The 16825-nt window shown below is 43.9% G+C and overlaps 1 protein-coding gene across 4 annotated transcripts in view; it reads right to left on the reverse strand.

Annotated features, from left to right (window-relative positions):
• The window catches only part of LOC141803786 (disks large-associated protein 1-like), a 124539-nt gene that overhangs the window by 55012 nt on the left and 52702 nt on the right, over positions 1–16825 (reverse strand). For 2 of the 4 annotated variants that reach the window (XM_074687786.1, XM_074687785.1), the window contains one exon: positions 7010–8540. In XM_074687786.1, coding sequence (XP_074543887.1) covers positions 7010–8431 — 1422 coding nt within the window. In that variant the 5' untranslated portion in view covers positions 8432–8540. Of the gene's footprint in view, positions 1–7009; positions 8541–16825 lie in introns of those variants that run through there. The other 2 variants (XM_074687787.1, XM_074687788.1) reach the window with 2 other exon arrangements.

The following is a 16825-nucleotide window of genomic DNA, read 5'->3' on the forward strand; positions in this document are numbered from 1 at the left end:
ACTCTAATTGTACAGATTAGGAATAACTGAGGACTAAGAGAATCTACATTTTGACGTGCAGCTCAGCTCATTTTAACTATTTATCATAATAAAAGAACATTTGAAAGTGCAAAACTTGGACTTTTTCAGAAAAAAATAAGTTGTTTAAAAAAAATCTGCCTCTCACAGGTGAGTATGAAAAGACAAAACGGCTTTATGGTTGTTTTCAGCTTTTTTCAGAATTTTATCATGGCTCTGTTCTTGAACACAAGGCTGCTGCTGTGTCCACGTTTACAGAAGCCGCTCTCCTCTTTGTCTCGCTATCTTTGTCCAATTACAGACAACAGAAGCCATGCAAAGCTGAACACATCATTATCAGCCGGCCAACAGGCATGTTAGGCATGTGATTGAAGTAAATTATCCACAGCTGACAGACTCTGCTGCTGGTGATGGTTGTCATTTTACTTTGACAGCAGCAGCTCGTAGAAGTTCAGCACATGACCAACTGATCGGTCCATTTCAGGACCACAGCTCTGTGGGAACTACTCAGTCCAGTTCAGGACCACGGCTCTGTGGGAACTACTCAGTCCAGTTCAGGACCACGGCTCTGTGGGAGTTGCTCAGTCCAGTTCAGGACCACAGCTCTGTGGGAACTACTCAGTCCAGTTCAGGACAACAGCTCTGTGGGAACTACTCGGTCCAGTTCAGGACCATGGCTCTGTGGGAACTACTCAGTCCAGTTCAGGACCACTGCTCTGTGGGAGTTGCTCTGTCCAGTTCAGGACCACGGCTCTGTGGGAACTACTCAGTCCAGTTCAGGACCACGGCTCTGTGGGAGTTGCTCTGTCCAGTTCAGGACCACGGCTCTGTGGGAACTACTTGGTCCAGTTCAGGACCACGGCTCTGTGGGAGTTGCTCAGTCCAGTTCAGGACCACGGCTCTGTGGGAGTTGCTCAGTCCAGTTCAGGACCACGGCTCTGTGGGAGTTGCTCAGTCCAGTTCAGGACCACGGCTCTGTGGGAACTACTCAGTCCAGTTCAGGACCACGGCTCTGTGGGAACTACTCAGTCCAGTTCAGGACCACGGCTCTGTGGGAGTTGCTCGGTCCAGTTCAGGACCACGGCTCTGTGTGAGCTGCTGGAGGAGTCAGACGGAGGCATCATGAGAGAAGGAGCTCTGGGTTCTGTGCTGAAAAGAGGTCTGCCTACTACAGCACAAAACAGGACTGCTGTGTACCTGCTGCAACCTGCCGGAGCAGGGATGCAGCCGGACCGCAACAACGTGTGTCCAGTGTGAGCTGACACGTTGGCTGGAACAGAAACTTATCTGACCCTGTGCCATGATAGAGCGGGAAAATCAGTCACCAACAAATGATTACAACTCATCTGTGAGTCCAATCAAAGCCGGAGGAATTTAAACATATAGTGAAAAAGATTTAAGGCTACAATGTGAAGTGTCATTGAAGGTTTTTTTTTAAGCTTTCAATAATTTGTTTTTATGAAGTCTCTGAAAAAAAGGCGTGCCTGCTGCAGAAAAGAACATGGGTTAACAGCGTGTGTATGGATAAAAGAGGAAAGAGTCCTCCAGTGAAATAAAAGGTAAGTTTGTTACTAAACATTAAGCGTTTGCATTTCACCATCAAAATGACAGAATCTCTTTGGTAAAATGTTTTTTTTTTTCCTTTTTTTTTCTTCTCTCAAATATTGAATCCTCCTAAAGCCCCCAGATTCAAGTCAAACACAAACTGTTATTACTCTGTTTGAAGCTTGAGTTACTGATCCAATACAAGATAAAAGTCACAGTCCAGAGATCTGCACTATTCTCAGAAGGCCCGTTAGTCAGAAGGCCAGTAAGTTAGATAACTAGTAGGCCCTTTAGTCAGGAGGCATTGATCATTAAATCTGAGTTCCCACTTGTCAGACCATAAGAAGGCTCGTTAATCAGAAGGCTCATTAATCAGAAAGCTCATTAGTCAGAAGGTTCATTAATCACGAAGGCAGAAGTTCAATTAGTCATAAAATCAAAGGACCCTTATTAAAAAAAAGAATTGAAGGCCCGTTAGTCATAAAAGCAGAATCACTGTTAGTCACAACATCAGAAGGCTTGTTGGCCACAAAATCTGAATCCCTGTTAGTTATTACATTAAAAGGCCTCTGATTGGTAAAACCAGAAGCCATGTTAGTGATAATAACAGAGGTCCTGTTAGCCATAAAACCAGAAGGCCTGTTAATTATGAAGCCAGAATCTCCATTAGTCATTGTAACAGAAAGCCTGTTAGTTGTAAAACCAGAAGGCCTGTTAGTCAGAACAACAGGAGGCATGTTAGTCTTCAACTCAAAAGGCCCTTTAGTTGATATTCTATATGGAGTATTTTATTAAAATGAATAGACTGACTAACTGGCCTTTTGGCCCATGGTCCTTTTGCCAATGAGGCGGGCATTTATGATTTTGGACTTTGCTGTGGACATAACAACGGCCCAAACAGCTGTTTGCTTCTGAAGAACATAGGCTGATTGACTGTCGTGGAGTCTGGAGGCTTTGGTGAGGAGATGTAACCTCTGGTTTCTGTCTCGAGCAGCTCACTGCAATGTTTTACTTTTTGATTGCATAATGCACAGAGTAACAACCTTAGCCTCTCCTTGGTTGAAAAGAAGAAAAAATGTTGCACTTTTAGAGGATCATCTTTTTTCATGAGCCTGTGTGTGGCTGAGGACTGAACCAGCTTCAAATGTTTTTGTAGTTCTAGGTCTAAAGAAATAAAGCTCACATCTTAAAGCACCAGGGTGAAGTTTCTGACAATAAATGTCAAACACATCTTGAACGGCTCCTCCAAATTGTAGTTTTTGAATCTGGTAGCTGAACGGCTCCTGAACACAGCTCCCCACAGCACATGAAAGCACAGCACAGCACAGCACAGCACAGCACCAGGCGACAAACACAGCGAGATAAGGCGAGATAACTGGTAGAAAGGCAGGAAGGGAAGAACTACTAAATTAAAAATGAAGTCTACAAACAGGAAAGGATGCCGTTCTTCATGAGTTCATGTCAGTGCCTAGCATTCAGAGAGTAAGGCTGCTACTGGCTCTGCACTTACTTCTCTCTTCAACTCAAAAGGAGGAAAGAGGAGGAAGAGGAGAAGGAAGAGGGAGGCTCTCCAAGCGAAGAGGAAGTAAAGGAGGTGGGTTGGTGGGTGGTGGGGTTGGGTGGGTAAGAAGCCTGGGGGTGAGTTGGTGAGTGGAGGAGAGGCAAGACGAAAGGAGTGGTGGAGAAAGAGGAAGGAGGAGGTGGCGGTGGGGTTTCAGGGGGATCAGATTAAAGTACTGGTGGAAGAAATCAATGTTCCCACTAAGGCTGAGGACGCACTGCAACCCCTCTTCATCACCTGGATCTGCTTGGAAAAGTGAAGCCATAAAAACTGCACATTAGACTGAAAACGTGCCTTTGTTAGACACAGTACATCCTGTAAGAAAGCTCGGGACACTGTTCCTGTGACTTAGAGCAGTTTTTAAGTTTAAAGATGGTCATTGGATCAGAGATTAGTTGTGGATGAGATGGTGACAGGTCATCAGTTTTCCCTTCTTTAAGGAAAAATCACAGTTCTGGGCCCTTTAAAGTGATTTGTTTGTTGTACAAACATTAATATGTTTGACTAAAAGCTAAATTTAAAGTTGATTGAATTTTCCACATTAGATATTTAAAGGAAACTATATATTCATTCATTAATCTATTTATTTACTTACTTACTTATTTACAGGGACAATGTATGTTCATTCACCTGTCTTTAAATATGTCCCTGGACCAGATACTAAAGTAGGCAGTCTAAAAAGCACCAGTTAAAATAAAACAAAGGGACACTTCATGTCCTCTTTAGGCTCTAAGAGCAAAGGTCTGAGCCTGTCATCCAAGGCCGTACAAATAACAGTCTCTTTCCCATAAACAGCTCGTAGGGAAACCAAGTTATAGGTGAGATAACCATAAGATTATCCATAAGTACTTTGAAAAATGTCACTGAAATGTATTGTGTCTTTTTTTGTTGTAGTTTTCAAAGTAAGCGTTTGTGCTCTCCTTTCACTTTGTGATCATAATCTGAATATTCTAGACTTTTAGATTCTTGATTAAAAAAAAACTCATCATAACATTTTGACCTGATCTGTCATTGAAGAAGTGGAATAACTTCAAGCACAGTTTCATAAACTATGTGCTGGGATGGGTTGAATATAGGAGAAATGTTTTGAAGCGGCTGAATCACACCTTGTTGAGCAGATCTAAAGCCTGCTCAGTGATCACAGGCACAGACTGAGCCTGAAGGTGTTATGTTTTGCCTTTTTTGATATCCAGCCTACATTCATCTTACCAGCTCCAGTGTGTCCCCAGCCTCAGTCAGTGATATCCAGTTGTTATCTCTGAGCTTAAAAATTTGCTGTTTTCATTCCCACCAAACGCTGATCGAGGGAGCGGACTCCAGTCTGGGGCTGAGTTTGGAGTCTTGAGCGCTGATGACCGGGCTCACAGTCACTCACTTTACCACCTGGACTGATGTCAAAGGTGAGGCTGTCTCTGTCCTCTCTTTCATTTTTCTTCTTGTCTATATCAAACATATTGCTTTGCCCTCACCTCTACTCTGCACAATATCTGAATCAGAAAAATGGTTCCTGCCGCCCTAACAGGATCTATTACTTTACCAGGTGTCAGATGAGCATGTGTAACAGCCTTAGCTTAAAAGTTAAAACATTTTTCAAGCCTTGTGCAAAAACACAAACAAAACATTAACACAGTCTTCATCAGCCGAGTACAGTCAGAGCTAAGTTCAGGTTATCAGTGCTCAAGTTTCAGTCAGTTGGTAGGAGTCACTTCAGGAAGTCTGTTGATAGGGCTTTGATTGGGGTTGGTCAGATTCCAAGACTCAAAAGCCATGGGGTGACCTAGTACAGCCCTGCTTCCACCAAGTGGTCCGGTATGGATCAATACAGTTTGGTTTGGGTTGGTTCGATAAAGTCTGATCCTGTTTGTGTTTCTATAAAGCCCTTCTTGGTTTGGCGTGGGAGCCAGGAAGCAGATAGGCTGGCGCGGCCATATTGGAATTGGGGCGGGCTTCAGATCTCCACACTTACAGCCATAGGGCGCCGTTTAGTCAGGTGAGCTGAGCTGTGCCTCTGATTGGGTGAACTCGCTATCTTGATATCCTCTAAACTGCCGAATCAGAAAAAAATTCACCCCTTTTACAGTGAGTGCTGATAGTGAAATAAGTGATTTAGACAGGAGACGTTTTTTGAACCAGACTGTAAATAGGTTCATTTCTCCTGTGAAAACAGCTTTTTTTGGCTTGGTGTGTATGTGACCTCTGGTACCCCCACAGCCAGCCTCAGGCGGACACCCAGGAAACAGAAGGTTTAAGCTCTTCAGCTTTGTTTCATATTTTTAGACCGGAGGTTGCTGCTTGAGTGTACCCCACTAATAAATCCAACAAAGAAGAAACATGTGACGCAGTAAAAGGAGAAGACATCCAGTGATTTGTCTTCTTTGTTACTGGCATGTGGCTCTGTGTTACAAAGCGCAGGGTTATGTTCTTGATAACTGCTGCTGCATGGGAAGTGACGATTCCTTCAAACAATCAATGGACTGCAGCTCCACCTTCTGGGGTTGGATCAGTATGTCTGTCACCTCAACAGAAGGGAAGCGAAAACTGGGATGGTACGGGCCGGTAGGTTAGGGAGCTGTCCTGGGATTAGTCATTGGAAACACCACAAAATGCATGTCTTACCGAGATGAACCAAAGTGAACCACTTGGTGGAAACAGGCTTATGAAGGCCAAAACCAGAGTATCTGGGGCCTGAAATGTTAAGACGTATTTGGTGAAAAAATAAAAATATATTTTTGTTTGGTTTTAAAAGATTGTGCAGTCCTGTTTTAATTTCTCATTGAACTAATTGTCTCATTTCAGGGACTAGGAGCCCAAACAACTTTCTCTAAAAAGTCTTGGTCTGTCATTTATTTGACTCTTCCAAACTGACTTCCTGGTTGGTGTCCTGTAATCACTGAGCTCGTTCAGAAACTTGCCCTTTATCTAAAAAGCAACAATCAAAACGGCAGTGCTTCATAATTTGAAAGTTAAAGGTGCTATGCCAGCTCTCTCTAGCTAAAATGAAGTTAAGAGTAAAACACTTAAACAACTTTTGTCTCATTGATTAAAAAAATGAAGTTTTGCTTCATTTGAATAATTGGTAAAAAAAAAAAAAATAAATAAATAAATCCAAAATATGGGTGTCGGTGGCCTTGTGGTCTAGGTCAGCCTGTGTCCTGTTTCCTGCATGTTATTCTCCACTCTCACCCTGTTTCCTGCTCTATCCACTGTCCTGTCCTCTCTGGTTAAACCATGAAAAAAATCCAGGAAAAAAAAAAAACTAGCGGAATTTCCCTGGCTTTAAAAACTTGTGTCCTGTCCCCATTTAACGAAATCCGTTTCAAATAATCTTCTGGTTGTTGAGCTAATTTGGAATTAACAAGGTTTTTTTATACTAAAAATTATTATTATTATATTTTTTATATTAAGGATAAAAAAATTCAGAGGGTTTTTTGTTTTTTCTTAATTATAACGCCAAAGACAATACATGACAAAAACAGTCCCTTTAAATGTTTAACAGGACCCTGAAGGGCTTTTAGCATTCCTTTCTAACATATGACTTCATGGCCGATGTAGAATAAAAGAATAAATAGAAGAAAAAAAAAAACGCAAACAGGGAGGAAAAATAAAAACATTTAGTCACTGGGACATGCTAACAGCTTCTCTCTGAGGATAGGACACTCTCACAGAGTTTACGTCACTGACTCTTTGCCTTCTCCTGGCTGAGTTGTTCTCGTGGCGCTCAGGAGCGTTTGGTAGGACTGAACACGTAAATCCTCACAGAACCAGATACCACTGACTTAGTGGAAACATTGATGAGGAAAGCAAGTTGTGGAGAAAAGGGAGGCAACAAAGGGGAGAGGGGTGAGTCGACTGGTTTTGGATGGGAGTCAGGGAGAAATAAATTACCTGTAAGAAATGGCAAGAGCGCTCCTGCTGCTGACTGGCCTTAGATTTGACTAGAGCTCTATCTAGGTTTAGGTTACCGGATCCTGCGCTGGCTCGAAGCTGGTTGTGGCTGCTGTTGTTGTTGGTGTAGACCTCTCGGGCCCTGCTCACCGTTAGGCTCGATGACCATGCCCCCTTCTTCACAACGGGCCCGTCCACGAGCCCCAGTGGTAGCAAGGAGCCACTTCCTCCACCGATACCGCCACCGCTGTTATTGCTGCTGCCACTAACTGGCACACACGCTGACGACGCTGCATACTTCACATCGTTGTTGCTCCGGGAGGCTTTGAGTGCAGAGTGGTGGTGTGTGTGGCCATGGTGTGCGTGGGTGTGTGTGTGCTCATTGAGTGTGCCGTAAGGGTCCATCATGAAGTACTGCTGGGACTGCGAGGAGGAGAGTACAGGGATGGGAGTCTGGGGGAATTTGTCGGGGTTGTTGCCAGAATAGCGTCCCATTGTCATGGCAATGGGGGAGGGGGAAATGGAGGGTGAGGGTGAGGGTGGAGGTTGGTGGTGATGAGGGTGGTAGAGACACAGCTCCCGTTCCAGGTTGTCGTCTGAGCTCCAGTACCCGGAGCCTGGAGCAGACGCTGAGCCGTGGAGCTGGTGGTGGTGGTGGTGGTGGCTTCGATGCTTGGGCTCCGCTGACCGACACCGCTCGCGGCTCTTGCTGCGCTTCCTGTGGCGAACCCCTGATGGAGTTTCGCCCTCTGGGCTGGCCCATGAACCACCACCACCACCTGCTCCACCACCACCACCACCATTAACGCTCCCATTATTGGCCCCCTTGGAGGACTGTGTGTGGTGTGGCCCCTCCAGTGAATGTGACTTGGTGAAGAGTTTCTGCACAGAGTGGACCAGGTGGCGAATCCTCCCTGGACTGTCGTTGTTGTTGTTGGCCCCCGCCCCCGCCCCCCCACTGTTGGCCAGCACTCCTCGTTTATACTGCAGAGTGTGGTAGCCATCTCTAGAGAATGACGGCTGGCGCTCAAACGGGTCCGCAAAGTTTGCTGGTACCCGGGTGGGCGTTTTACCTCCATAGCCTCCTCCTCCTCCTCCTCCACCTCCTCCACCTCCTCCTCCTACATATGGTATCATGGCCATACACTCATCCTTTACCTCAGGATGGTGAGACGAGGAGGTGGAGTGGCACCTCCTGGGGAAGGTTCCATATGGGACGATGCTGTTGCTGTCAGAGGGGTATGAGGTTCGCTGAGCGTTGTAGTAGGACAGCTCAGCGGGATGCGGCATGGGGATGGGCACATGCATGTCATTCTGACTGATCAGATATGGCTTGCGGTCAACGTGGTGACCGAGTGGATCATAGGATGGCTCATAGGAGATCACATGGTGGTGACTCCGACTACTGGACAGGCCTTTCATGACTGGGGTCAGGATGGGTGGATGGGAGGAGATGGATGGTAGTTGCCGGGCAGGCCTGTGACCAGGAAAGGGCTGCAGATTATTGTCCCTGAGAGGAGAGCTGCAGACTCTGGAAAACAGAAAGAGAGAAGGAGTAATGAGACAAGCAGCGGAGGAAAAACACTGTTTGGACCAAATCCAGGACATACAATGAAAAAGACGTGCGGGGTAACCATCATGATCGATAAACTTCATCAAATGTCCTCCAATACAAACAGTCGGTTGAATTTTAGGTTATTTTGAGTGTCTTAGCTTTTAATATACAAGTAAACATTTTCATTTTTCTCATTTTCCCAAATATACCCTTTACAAGTATCACAAGCCTACTGCTGAGAATTAATCAATGAATGAATGAACTTATAACACTCAGTAATCTGAACCATGAATCTTCAGGGAGCTGTGGCCTCCCCCAGAGTACATTCAGAGGGAGCAGGAAGTTCTTCAAGAGTTTACCGGACCGTCATAAACAACCAGACTAGTTAACACCCATTTCCACTTTATAGTAAGTGGATTTTTAAAGAATTATTTTCTGATTCCCTTCATGTGGTGAGACTGTCAGAGGAAACCAGAGCACCCAGAAAGAATGGCTTCGACCGGTTACAGCTTTGCCACAAGAGCTTGTCTCCTCTCAACTGTCAGCAAATCCATCTGCAGGGAAATAAAGCTCCATCCAAACCAGCACAGGCTGAAGATGCTCCACTCTAACCATGATGGTCATCTTCAGCTTCTGTAGTCTCATTTCTGCTGAATGACCTTTGTTCTTGTCACACTGCCCTCTATTGGTTTGACAAGTGTTGCAAATACTTTTCTGGATGGCATCTTGTTTTCATCATAACAAATAATAGACAAACTAGTTGTACATTTTCATTATTCAGTGTGGCTGCATGTCATGTTTAGAAAATAAAATAAAATACAAAAAAAAAAAGGAAGAGGAGAGTGTTTGTTGTGCACTAAAGACCTTCCACTGAGAATTGTTTAGATGTTAAAAACAGAGTATCTTAACTCATTCACTGCCAGCCAGTACATCAGTCCAATGCTCAACAGCACAGAAGCTGTTGATGGAGTAATGTGAATGAAGGGATGTTTTTTTCTTTCAGTTAAAGGCCTGTCAGTTTCATTTGTACCCAGCAAACAGGACGACCATGACCACTCAACCCACCTGTCTGTGCAGGTGTCAGTCCCCTCTGTCTGACCTTACATAACACAACTCACATCTCAGACGCTCCAGAAACCGGCTCCAGGGATGAGACTGCTCACAAGGCAGTTTCACCACAGACGAACAACAACGCAGGGAGATGGGTGTGTGTGTGTGTGCGTGTGTGTGTGTGTGTGTGTGTGTGTGTGTGTGTGTGTGTGTGTGTGTGTGTGTGTGTGTGTGTATTTGTGTGTCTGTGTGTGTGTGTGTGTGTGTGTGTGTGTGTGTGTGTGTGTGTGTGTGTGTGTGTACTTGCACTCTTAAAACTACTCCTAAATCATACTGTGTGTGTGTGAGCGTGTGCGTGTATCCAGTGTCCTACTTGGCCCATGACAAAACTGCTTAATACAGCCTGACGGCTCCACTGGTAGAAAGACTGCTAACAAGCTACGCTAACTCTCTGTCAGAGGGGAAGACACACACACACACACGCACACACACACACACACACACACACACACACACACAGACCACCTTTACTTTTATCCAATACATAAAAAAGGTTTTTTTTTAACGCACAAATAGCTAGATAGATAATGGGCATCAAGTAGGAAGCACGGTGGAGCTGCTCATCACGCAGTCCTTTGTTTAAACGTTTATCTTTGGGGGTTTCAGGATTTCTGAGCTGGTCTTTTGGTCCACAGCTCTAACTTTTGAGGTCTAACGTCTGATCAGCTGATGAAAAGACTGTTTCACTTAAATTGCTGTTTTCAATCTATTACTTGCTCTTTTTTTTCATTCACATTTCCTCTTTTTACATTTTGAAAATTTACTCAAAACCTTTTAAAGATCCAACGGTGCAAAATGTAAATTGTGCAGTTTTTTAACTAACTTGAAAAGGTTAGCTTTAGTGTTAATTTATTTATTTGAAAGTTTTCCTGGATGCAGTGAAGACTTGATTAGACTTGTTTAGTTTTATTCTGGAAGTTCTTCCTCAACATTATTAATTTCTCAGGTTTTATTTTCCGTCTGTCAGTGAGTTTTTATTTCTTTTGATTCCTACATTTCTTTGGTTTTTCATGACTTGAATTACTACTGACTGCCAGGACAGACATCCTTCATGAAGATCGTAAACACAGTCGTCCCAGCGCTGGAGAAAAGCAAATTATACATTTGTCACAAGTGACATCTCCAGAAGGAGAGACGATAAAAGAGAGGTTATATGAGGAGAAGAGTGGAGGCAGATGATGGAAACAAACACGTCAACGTTGTACAGAACAGATAAAAAGGGATGAAAGATTGACAGCTAACCGCCCCCCAACCCAGCCCCCTGCAGTCACTCTCCACCACCTCCTGCTGCACTCTCAAAGAGCCATATGTGCCAGGCAAGCTGGGTTAATGCTGTGTGTGTAGGCGGGAGGAGGAATGAAAATAGGGCTGAGATCAAGTTATTTTGGGCTAAATGGAATCAGGCAAACAAAAAGCCTTTGAGTCATGCTCTGAGGGAGGATACCGGCACCAGAGGCAGACAGGATACTCATTTCATAAGCTGATCATTTCTTCACAGAGCCAAGACACAGACAGACACTGCCTCCAACAGAACATGAACACACACGGGAAATCCTGTGTGCTAATGTCAGCTGGATATCACAACCAGCCGTTTCATTCATGCTCTGTGTGCTGACCGTCCTGAGCAGGCTGTGATCATTATTCACAGCCGTAATCGGCTCTTCAAAGAGGTGATATTCTGCTTTCACATATCTTACATATTTTACTGATTAACATGAAATCAAAACTGCTGGATGTCACCAATAAGCGTGGGTGAGCTTAAAAGGACACTGGAACAAAGGCCTTCAACAGGAGGCTGAAATTAGGGTTTCAAAGACAACAGCCAGAGATGAGTAAGACCTACGGAGCAATCAGAGGGACAAAAAGAAGCATGAAAATGTGCACAATGCCCCCTCTTTAAATCCAGCTCCAGGATAATGGTTAACACTCTTAACTCTGCAAAATGAATGAAATTGGATCACTAATATTGTTTACAAATGTGTTAAAAATAAAAACAAATGATTATGGATTTGATGTCGGGTTTTATCCGCTGGCTTTGCTCAAATGAAATGCTCTGGTTGTTGTGTCAATCTGTTGAGTTTTTTACAAGTGTCTGAAATCATCAATTCAACCTCTTCTCTTCATCACTCCTCATAGACACTAAATTGGCCTTTCTCACATCTTGGCAGGAGGTTAAAACAAGAATGAACCTTCAGGTGACTGATCAGTCACATGCAGAGATATCAGGGGCTGCGTGCTGTGAGGTTTTTTTCAGGATTAATCTTTGAGGAGGAAGAGTAGCTGTGTCTGTGTCTGCCAGCTGCTCTAGCGTACAGAACACCAGGTACAGACTCACAGAGAGCTGGACATACCCCTGGATAAAAACTGTGAATCAAGACAAAAAGGAAAGTATGAATAATTCAAAATGATGGAGACACTTGTTAGCTGCAGAAAAGGAGTTTTTGACTTCAGCAAGCTGGATCATTGTTAAAGAATCAAACTGATTCCCAGAGCGAGCTTCTTCTGAAATCATCCTTTCCTCTGAGCTTATCTGACTTTCTTTGTCTTCTTTTTTAATTATCTTCCAACTTTTTAGTGTTTCACATTCTGGATATGGACATAAGATGGTTCCAGAGGATGTGAAACTTTTTTGAGGAAACTATCATTTTTATGGTCGACACTTCAGGTTTTAATACACTCGTTTTTCCAGTGTATCACAGTGCCTTGTCTTTGCTGTTAACGTGCATTTCATTTGCATGTGATCGATCAAGGGGAACGCAACCCAAAGAGGTTTTCTTCTACCTCCAATGAAAGGAGAGTCCAGGTTAGGACTCATCTCACAGTCAAACATGCTGTGATGGAGCAGGATGGAGCTTAATGCAGGTGTGATGAGCTGGGGTGATAGACTGCAGTCTGAGAGTCAAGCAGTGCTCTGACACCAGCTGGAGAAAAATCAATACCTAAGAGGGACCAAAGCCACTGAAGAGAGGCCATAAACTGATTTCTCCCCCCTCCTCCTTCCTTTTCTCCCCCTCATCCCTGCTATGTTAGCTGTTAGCTCTTTTCTTGTCTGATTGTCCTGTGGATCAGAGCGTGTCTCTGGCCAGAGGAGAGTTTTGTTGCAGTGCAGCTGTGTTTGACTTCTGTCACCAGCAATGACTGCAGCTCAAATGCACCTACCCAACCCACGTTTTTAAAAGATAAACTCTTCACTGCAGAGCAAGGGCGTAGGTTTGCATAGGGACGGTAGGGACATAACACTACCAACTTTTCAGGAGGCACAAATTGTCCCCACTAACTTTTAAGCAACCTTTTTGCATTATATAACGACTTCAGTTATATAGGGAATTTAGATTGTCTTCCCATATGTTGTAAGGATAGAATTGACCATTCCGTTATTGAGTAAATTATTTTCATAATGTTCAGACATAAATTTACCCCTTTTCACTCGCTGAATGTGCCGGTCCAATTTTTTTTTTTCCTCAAACGCACGTTAGATTGACTAATGACACACACACACACGCACACTCACTCAGCCCCGACAGAAATACGTGTCGACAACATGCCGCCTTCTTCGAAGAGGAGGGATATTAGAAGTTTTTTTCGGCCAGCAGCAGCCACCGTAAGTAATGTAAAAAGACGTCAATGTTGTGGAGGCGGGGAACACACCACTAAATTTGATACTGAAAGTCCGACCTGCATCAGAGTTAGCATACTGCGCATGCGCAGTGCTTTCTAGAGAGCTGACTCCTTTCTTTAAGGGACAAAAGTCTTCGTCAGTTCAGAGGTCACAGCGCTGTCTGGAGGGACACGGACTTTAGCAGATCATTGATATCTAACCCGGAGCGGACTATGATGGAATATTGGTGAAAAACACGAGTTTTTGGATGATTAATGCAGTTTTAGGAGCGGTGCTGTCTATGAGTTTGGCTGTGCTTGTGGACAAAAGCAGTAGTGTTTTACCTGAAGGAAGACTCCATTTTTATTTATTTTTGTTATTCTCTGACTAAGACGTTTTTTCAGTTATATTTAATTTATTTATAAGACAGACAATGTTGAGTGGTCTTAAGACAAATGTTTATTTTTTGCATTCAGTAACACGTTTGTATTGTGTATGTTACTATAATTTTAAGTTATGTTCAAATATTGCAATTTAAATTTGCTAATAAAATCCAGACATTTATTCTGGAAGTTTTCAAAATGTTTCTATAGTAGTTTTTGAAAATAAAGGTTTGAATTGAATGGTGTCTCAGGTGAACCAATACACATGAAAGTTAGAATAAGTCAATACAGATTTATTTTGCATTGATCATTTAGCCTGTATATCCATTAGGTTCATATTTGTGAGAAATGTAGCCCTGACCCCCGTCCACCCAATCTGTTTGGTCTTATCAATGTCCAGTCCCCAGCAAAATAGAAATAGAAATAGAAATAGAAAATACTTTATTTATCCCCGAGGGGAAATTCAGGAGTCACCGCAGCATTAAAGAAAACAAAAGTAAGAAAGAGTATAGAAAGTGCAACAAGGTCCATAAGAAATTAGATGACGACATCCCGTCCACCACTCGTCCACCACTCTCCAGCCCAGCCAGTCTCCACCTCCACAGGGTCCAGGACTGAGCCTCCCCAGCAGTCTGTTCAGTCTCTGTCTCCTGGATCCTGTCTGCTCACAGCAGGCGAAGCTCCTCCGATGTGTCGCTGCGTCCGATGTCTGCTCCGTCAGCCACGTCCGTGAACAGCACGATGCCGCTGGGTTAGCGCAGCTAGCTCGTCCATCCCCCGGAGATAGATCCCACGTTCCCAACAACGATGGATGGAAGGACAGGTCCACGTCGTCACCTCCCAGCTCACATCCGAGAACCAGCACGTCATCCTCACCTCCTCCTCCTCAGCTCGAGGGAAATCATCAAGCCCTACACTAGTTAGCATTGACATGCTACAGGCTGCTAACAGCTAATTTCGCATGTAAACAATGCAGCCATGGTTACATGTAGGATCTCCAGACAAACACAGGAGAAAAGTAGTAAAAAATACAGCCGAAGCCACAAAAAGTTTGGTGTCCGTGACCAACAATGAACCATACAAAGTGATGATCCACTCCAAATACAAAGATGATGAAAAAGAGACGAAAAAATTACAAGAAACGGACAAAGACGAGAGAGCTGCTGCAACAGACAGCTACTTGGGTACATGCAGGGTATGGTGTTATATTGTCCCTACCAATGTTGAGACCAAACCTACGCCCTTGCTGCAGAGGCCAAAACAGTAATCTGACCTCAGAGAACACAGGAAGGAATGCAGGTCCACCCTGACATGGGCTGCTTCTGGGGGGAATACCAGGAGGTTTGAATGGAAATCTGTGAGAAAATGATCCCACTGCTGACAGTTTATTACCTCAGTAAACATGTAAACAAGTCACCAGTCCTAAGCTCATTTTCCAAGGACAGGTTTGTTTCCTGAGGCATTTTTTTCGTGGAAGGTAAAGCTGTAAACAGCATTAGCTGACAACTTTAACACAGCTAATCAATTCATACTAACGTCAGACTAAATATACCAGCCCACCACTTAACAAACCAACCAACATATCCACCAATCATTCATTTAACCAACAAACGTACAACCAATTAACTAACCATAACCAAAACAACCAACTAAATATCCCACCAACTAAACAAAGGAAACTCACCATCCAACGAACCAACCCATCAACCAACCAACCTACAATCTAACCAATAAACTAACCAACAAACCAACCATACAACAAACTTAACAACCAGATGACCAACTGCTAAACTAACTAATCAACATCTAACTAGCCGAACAAACCAACCAATTCACTAACAAACCTTACCTAACTACAAAACAACTGAAGAACTGATCCATAGACCATCGAACCCCCCACTCAACTGACTGACCGGCAACCAACTCACCAACCAATCCATCCTCAAAATAACCAGTAAACTCACCCAAACAACCATCTAACTTGCTAATTAACAAACTGGCCAACCAACTAACCAATACACCAACAAGCTCACCAACCAACCAACCAACCAACCAACCAACCAGCCCCCAACCTTTTAACTAAGCAATTGACACATTTTTCTAACCAAGCATCCAACTAATAAAATTCAAAACTAACCTACCAACAAACCAACCCACTGATTAACCAACCAAAAACTAAACCCAAAAACTGACCGACCAGCCTCGTGGCCTCAAACAGAGGGAGTTCTTTCAGTCACCAGCAGGTGAGACACTGACCATCATTGTGACACCCTGACTGTTTCTGGAAGGAAAGACTTCAAAACATCACCTCATACCAACGTGCGTGTGTGTGTGTGTGTGTGGGGGGGGGGGATTTTTCTCCCCTCCACTTGTCTCTCATTCTGTCTCTCCTTGACTCACAAATTATTAAAAAAAGAGAAAGGATGTGTCACCATGGTAACCACAGCATTATGAAAAACAGACAAGTGAACAGAAACCTCCAGCATTCCTCATCATTTAGCACCCTCCTTCAAGTGGAGCCTGCGCACACACACACACACACACACACACACACACACACACACACACACACACACACACACACACACACACACACACACACAGAGCATGAATTGTACTGTCCCTGCTATAAATATAAATGTTCAGTCAGCACCAGAGAAATGAGTTTAAACAGCGAAGGTTGGAGGCTTTCCTTACACAACCTGGGTGTGTGTGTGGATACGAACCATGATACTGACATATGATACCTGTGTCAGACAGCTTTCTAATTCTGGGGAGAGCCTGAGCTGGGTTTTCTCCTATTTACGGTTTGTGATCATTGCACATTTCAAAGAAACGGTTTCTGACAGTAAACCCTTGCTATGAAGAGTGTTATTGCTATGGAGACAAATCTAATCACAGGCTCCGGTTGATCAGCTATAGCCACAGCCTGGTTATTCACCATGGCTTCTCACTATATGGAGGGAGGAAGAAAGCAGGAGGAAGTGGACTACAGACTAAGAGGAAAAAGAAGTCTGCGACATACCCAACCGAAGGTGGTGTGTGACGTAACAGTGTGTGGGATACTGTGATGTTCAAAGATTTATTAATGGAAAAGAACACACAGACGCTCAAAGTTCAGCTTATCCAGAATGCTGCTGTAATGACTGATGCAAGGACAAGAGATCAGA

This window comes from Halichoeres trimaculatus, unplaced genomic scaffold (assembly GCF_033239565.1).
Source record: "Halichoeres trimaculatus isolate MK-OKI-2021-1 unplaced genomic scaffold, fHalTri1.1 fHalTri1_scaffold_15, whole genome shotgun sequence".
In the NCBI taxonomy this organism is placed as follows: domain Eukaryota; kingdom Metazoa; phylum Chordata; class Actinopteri; order Labriformes; family Labridae; genus Halichoeres; species Halichoeres trimaculatus.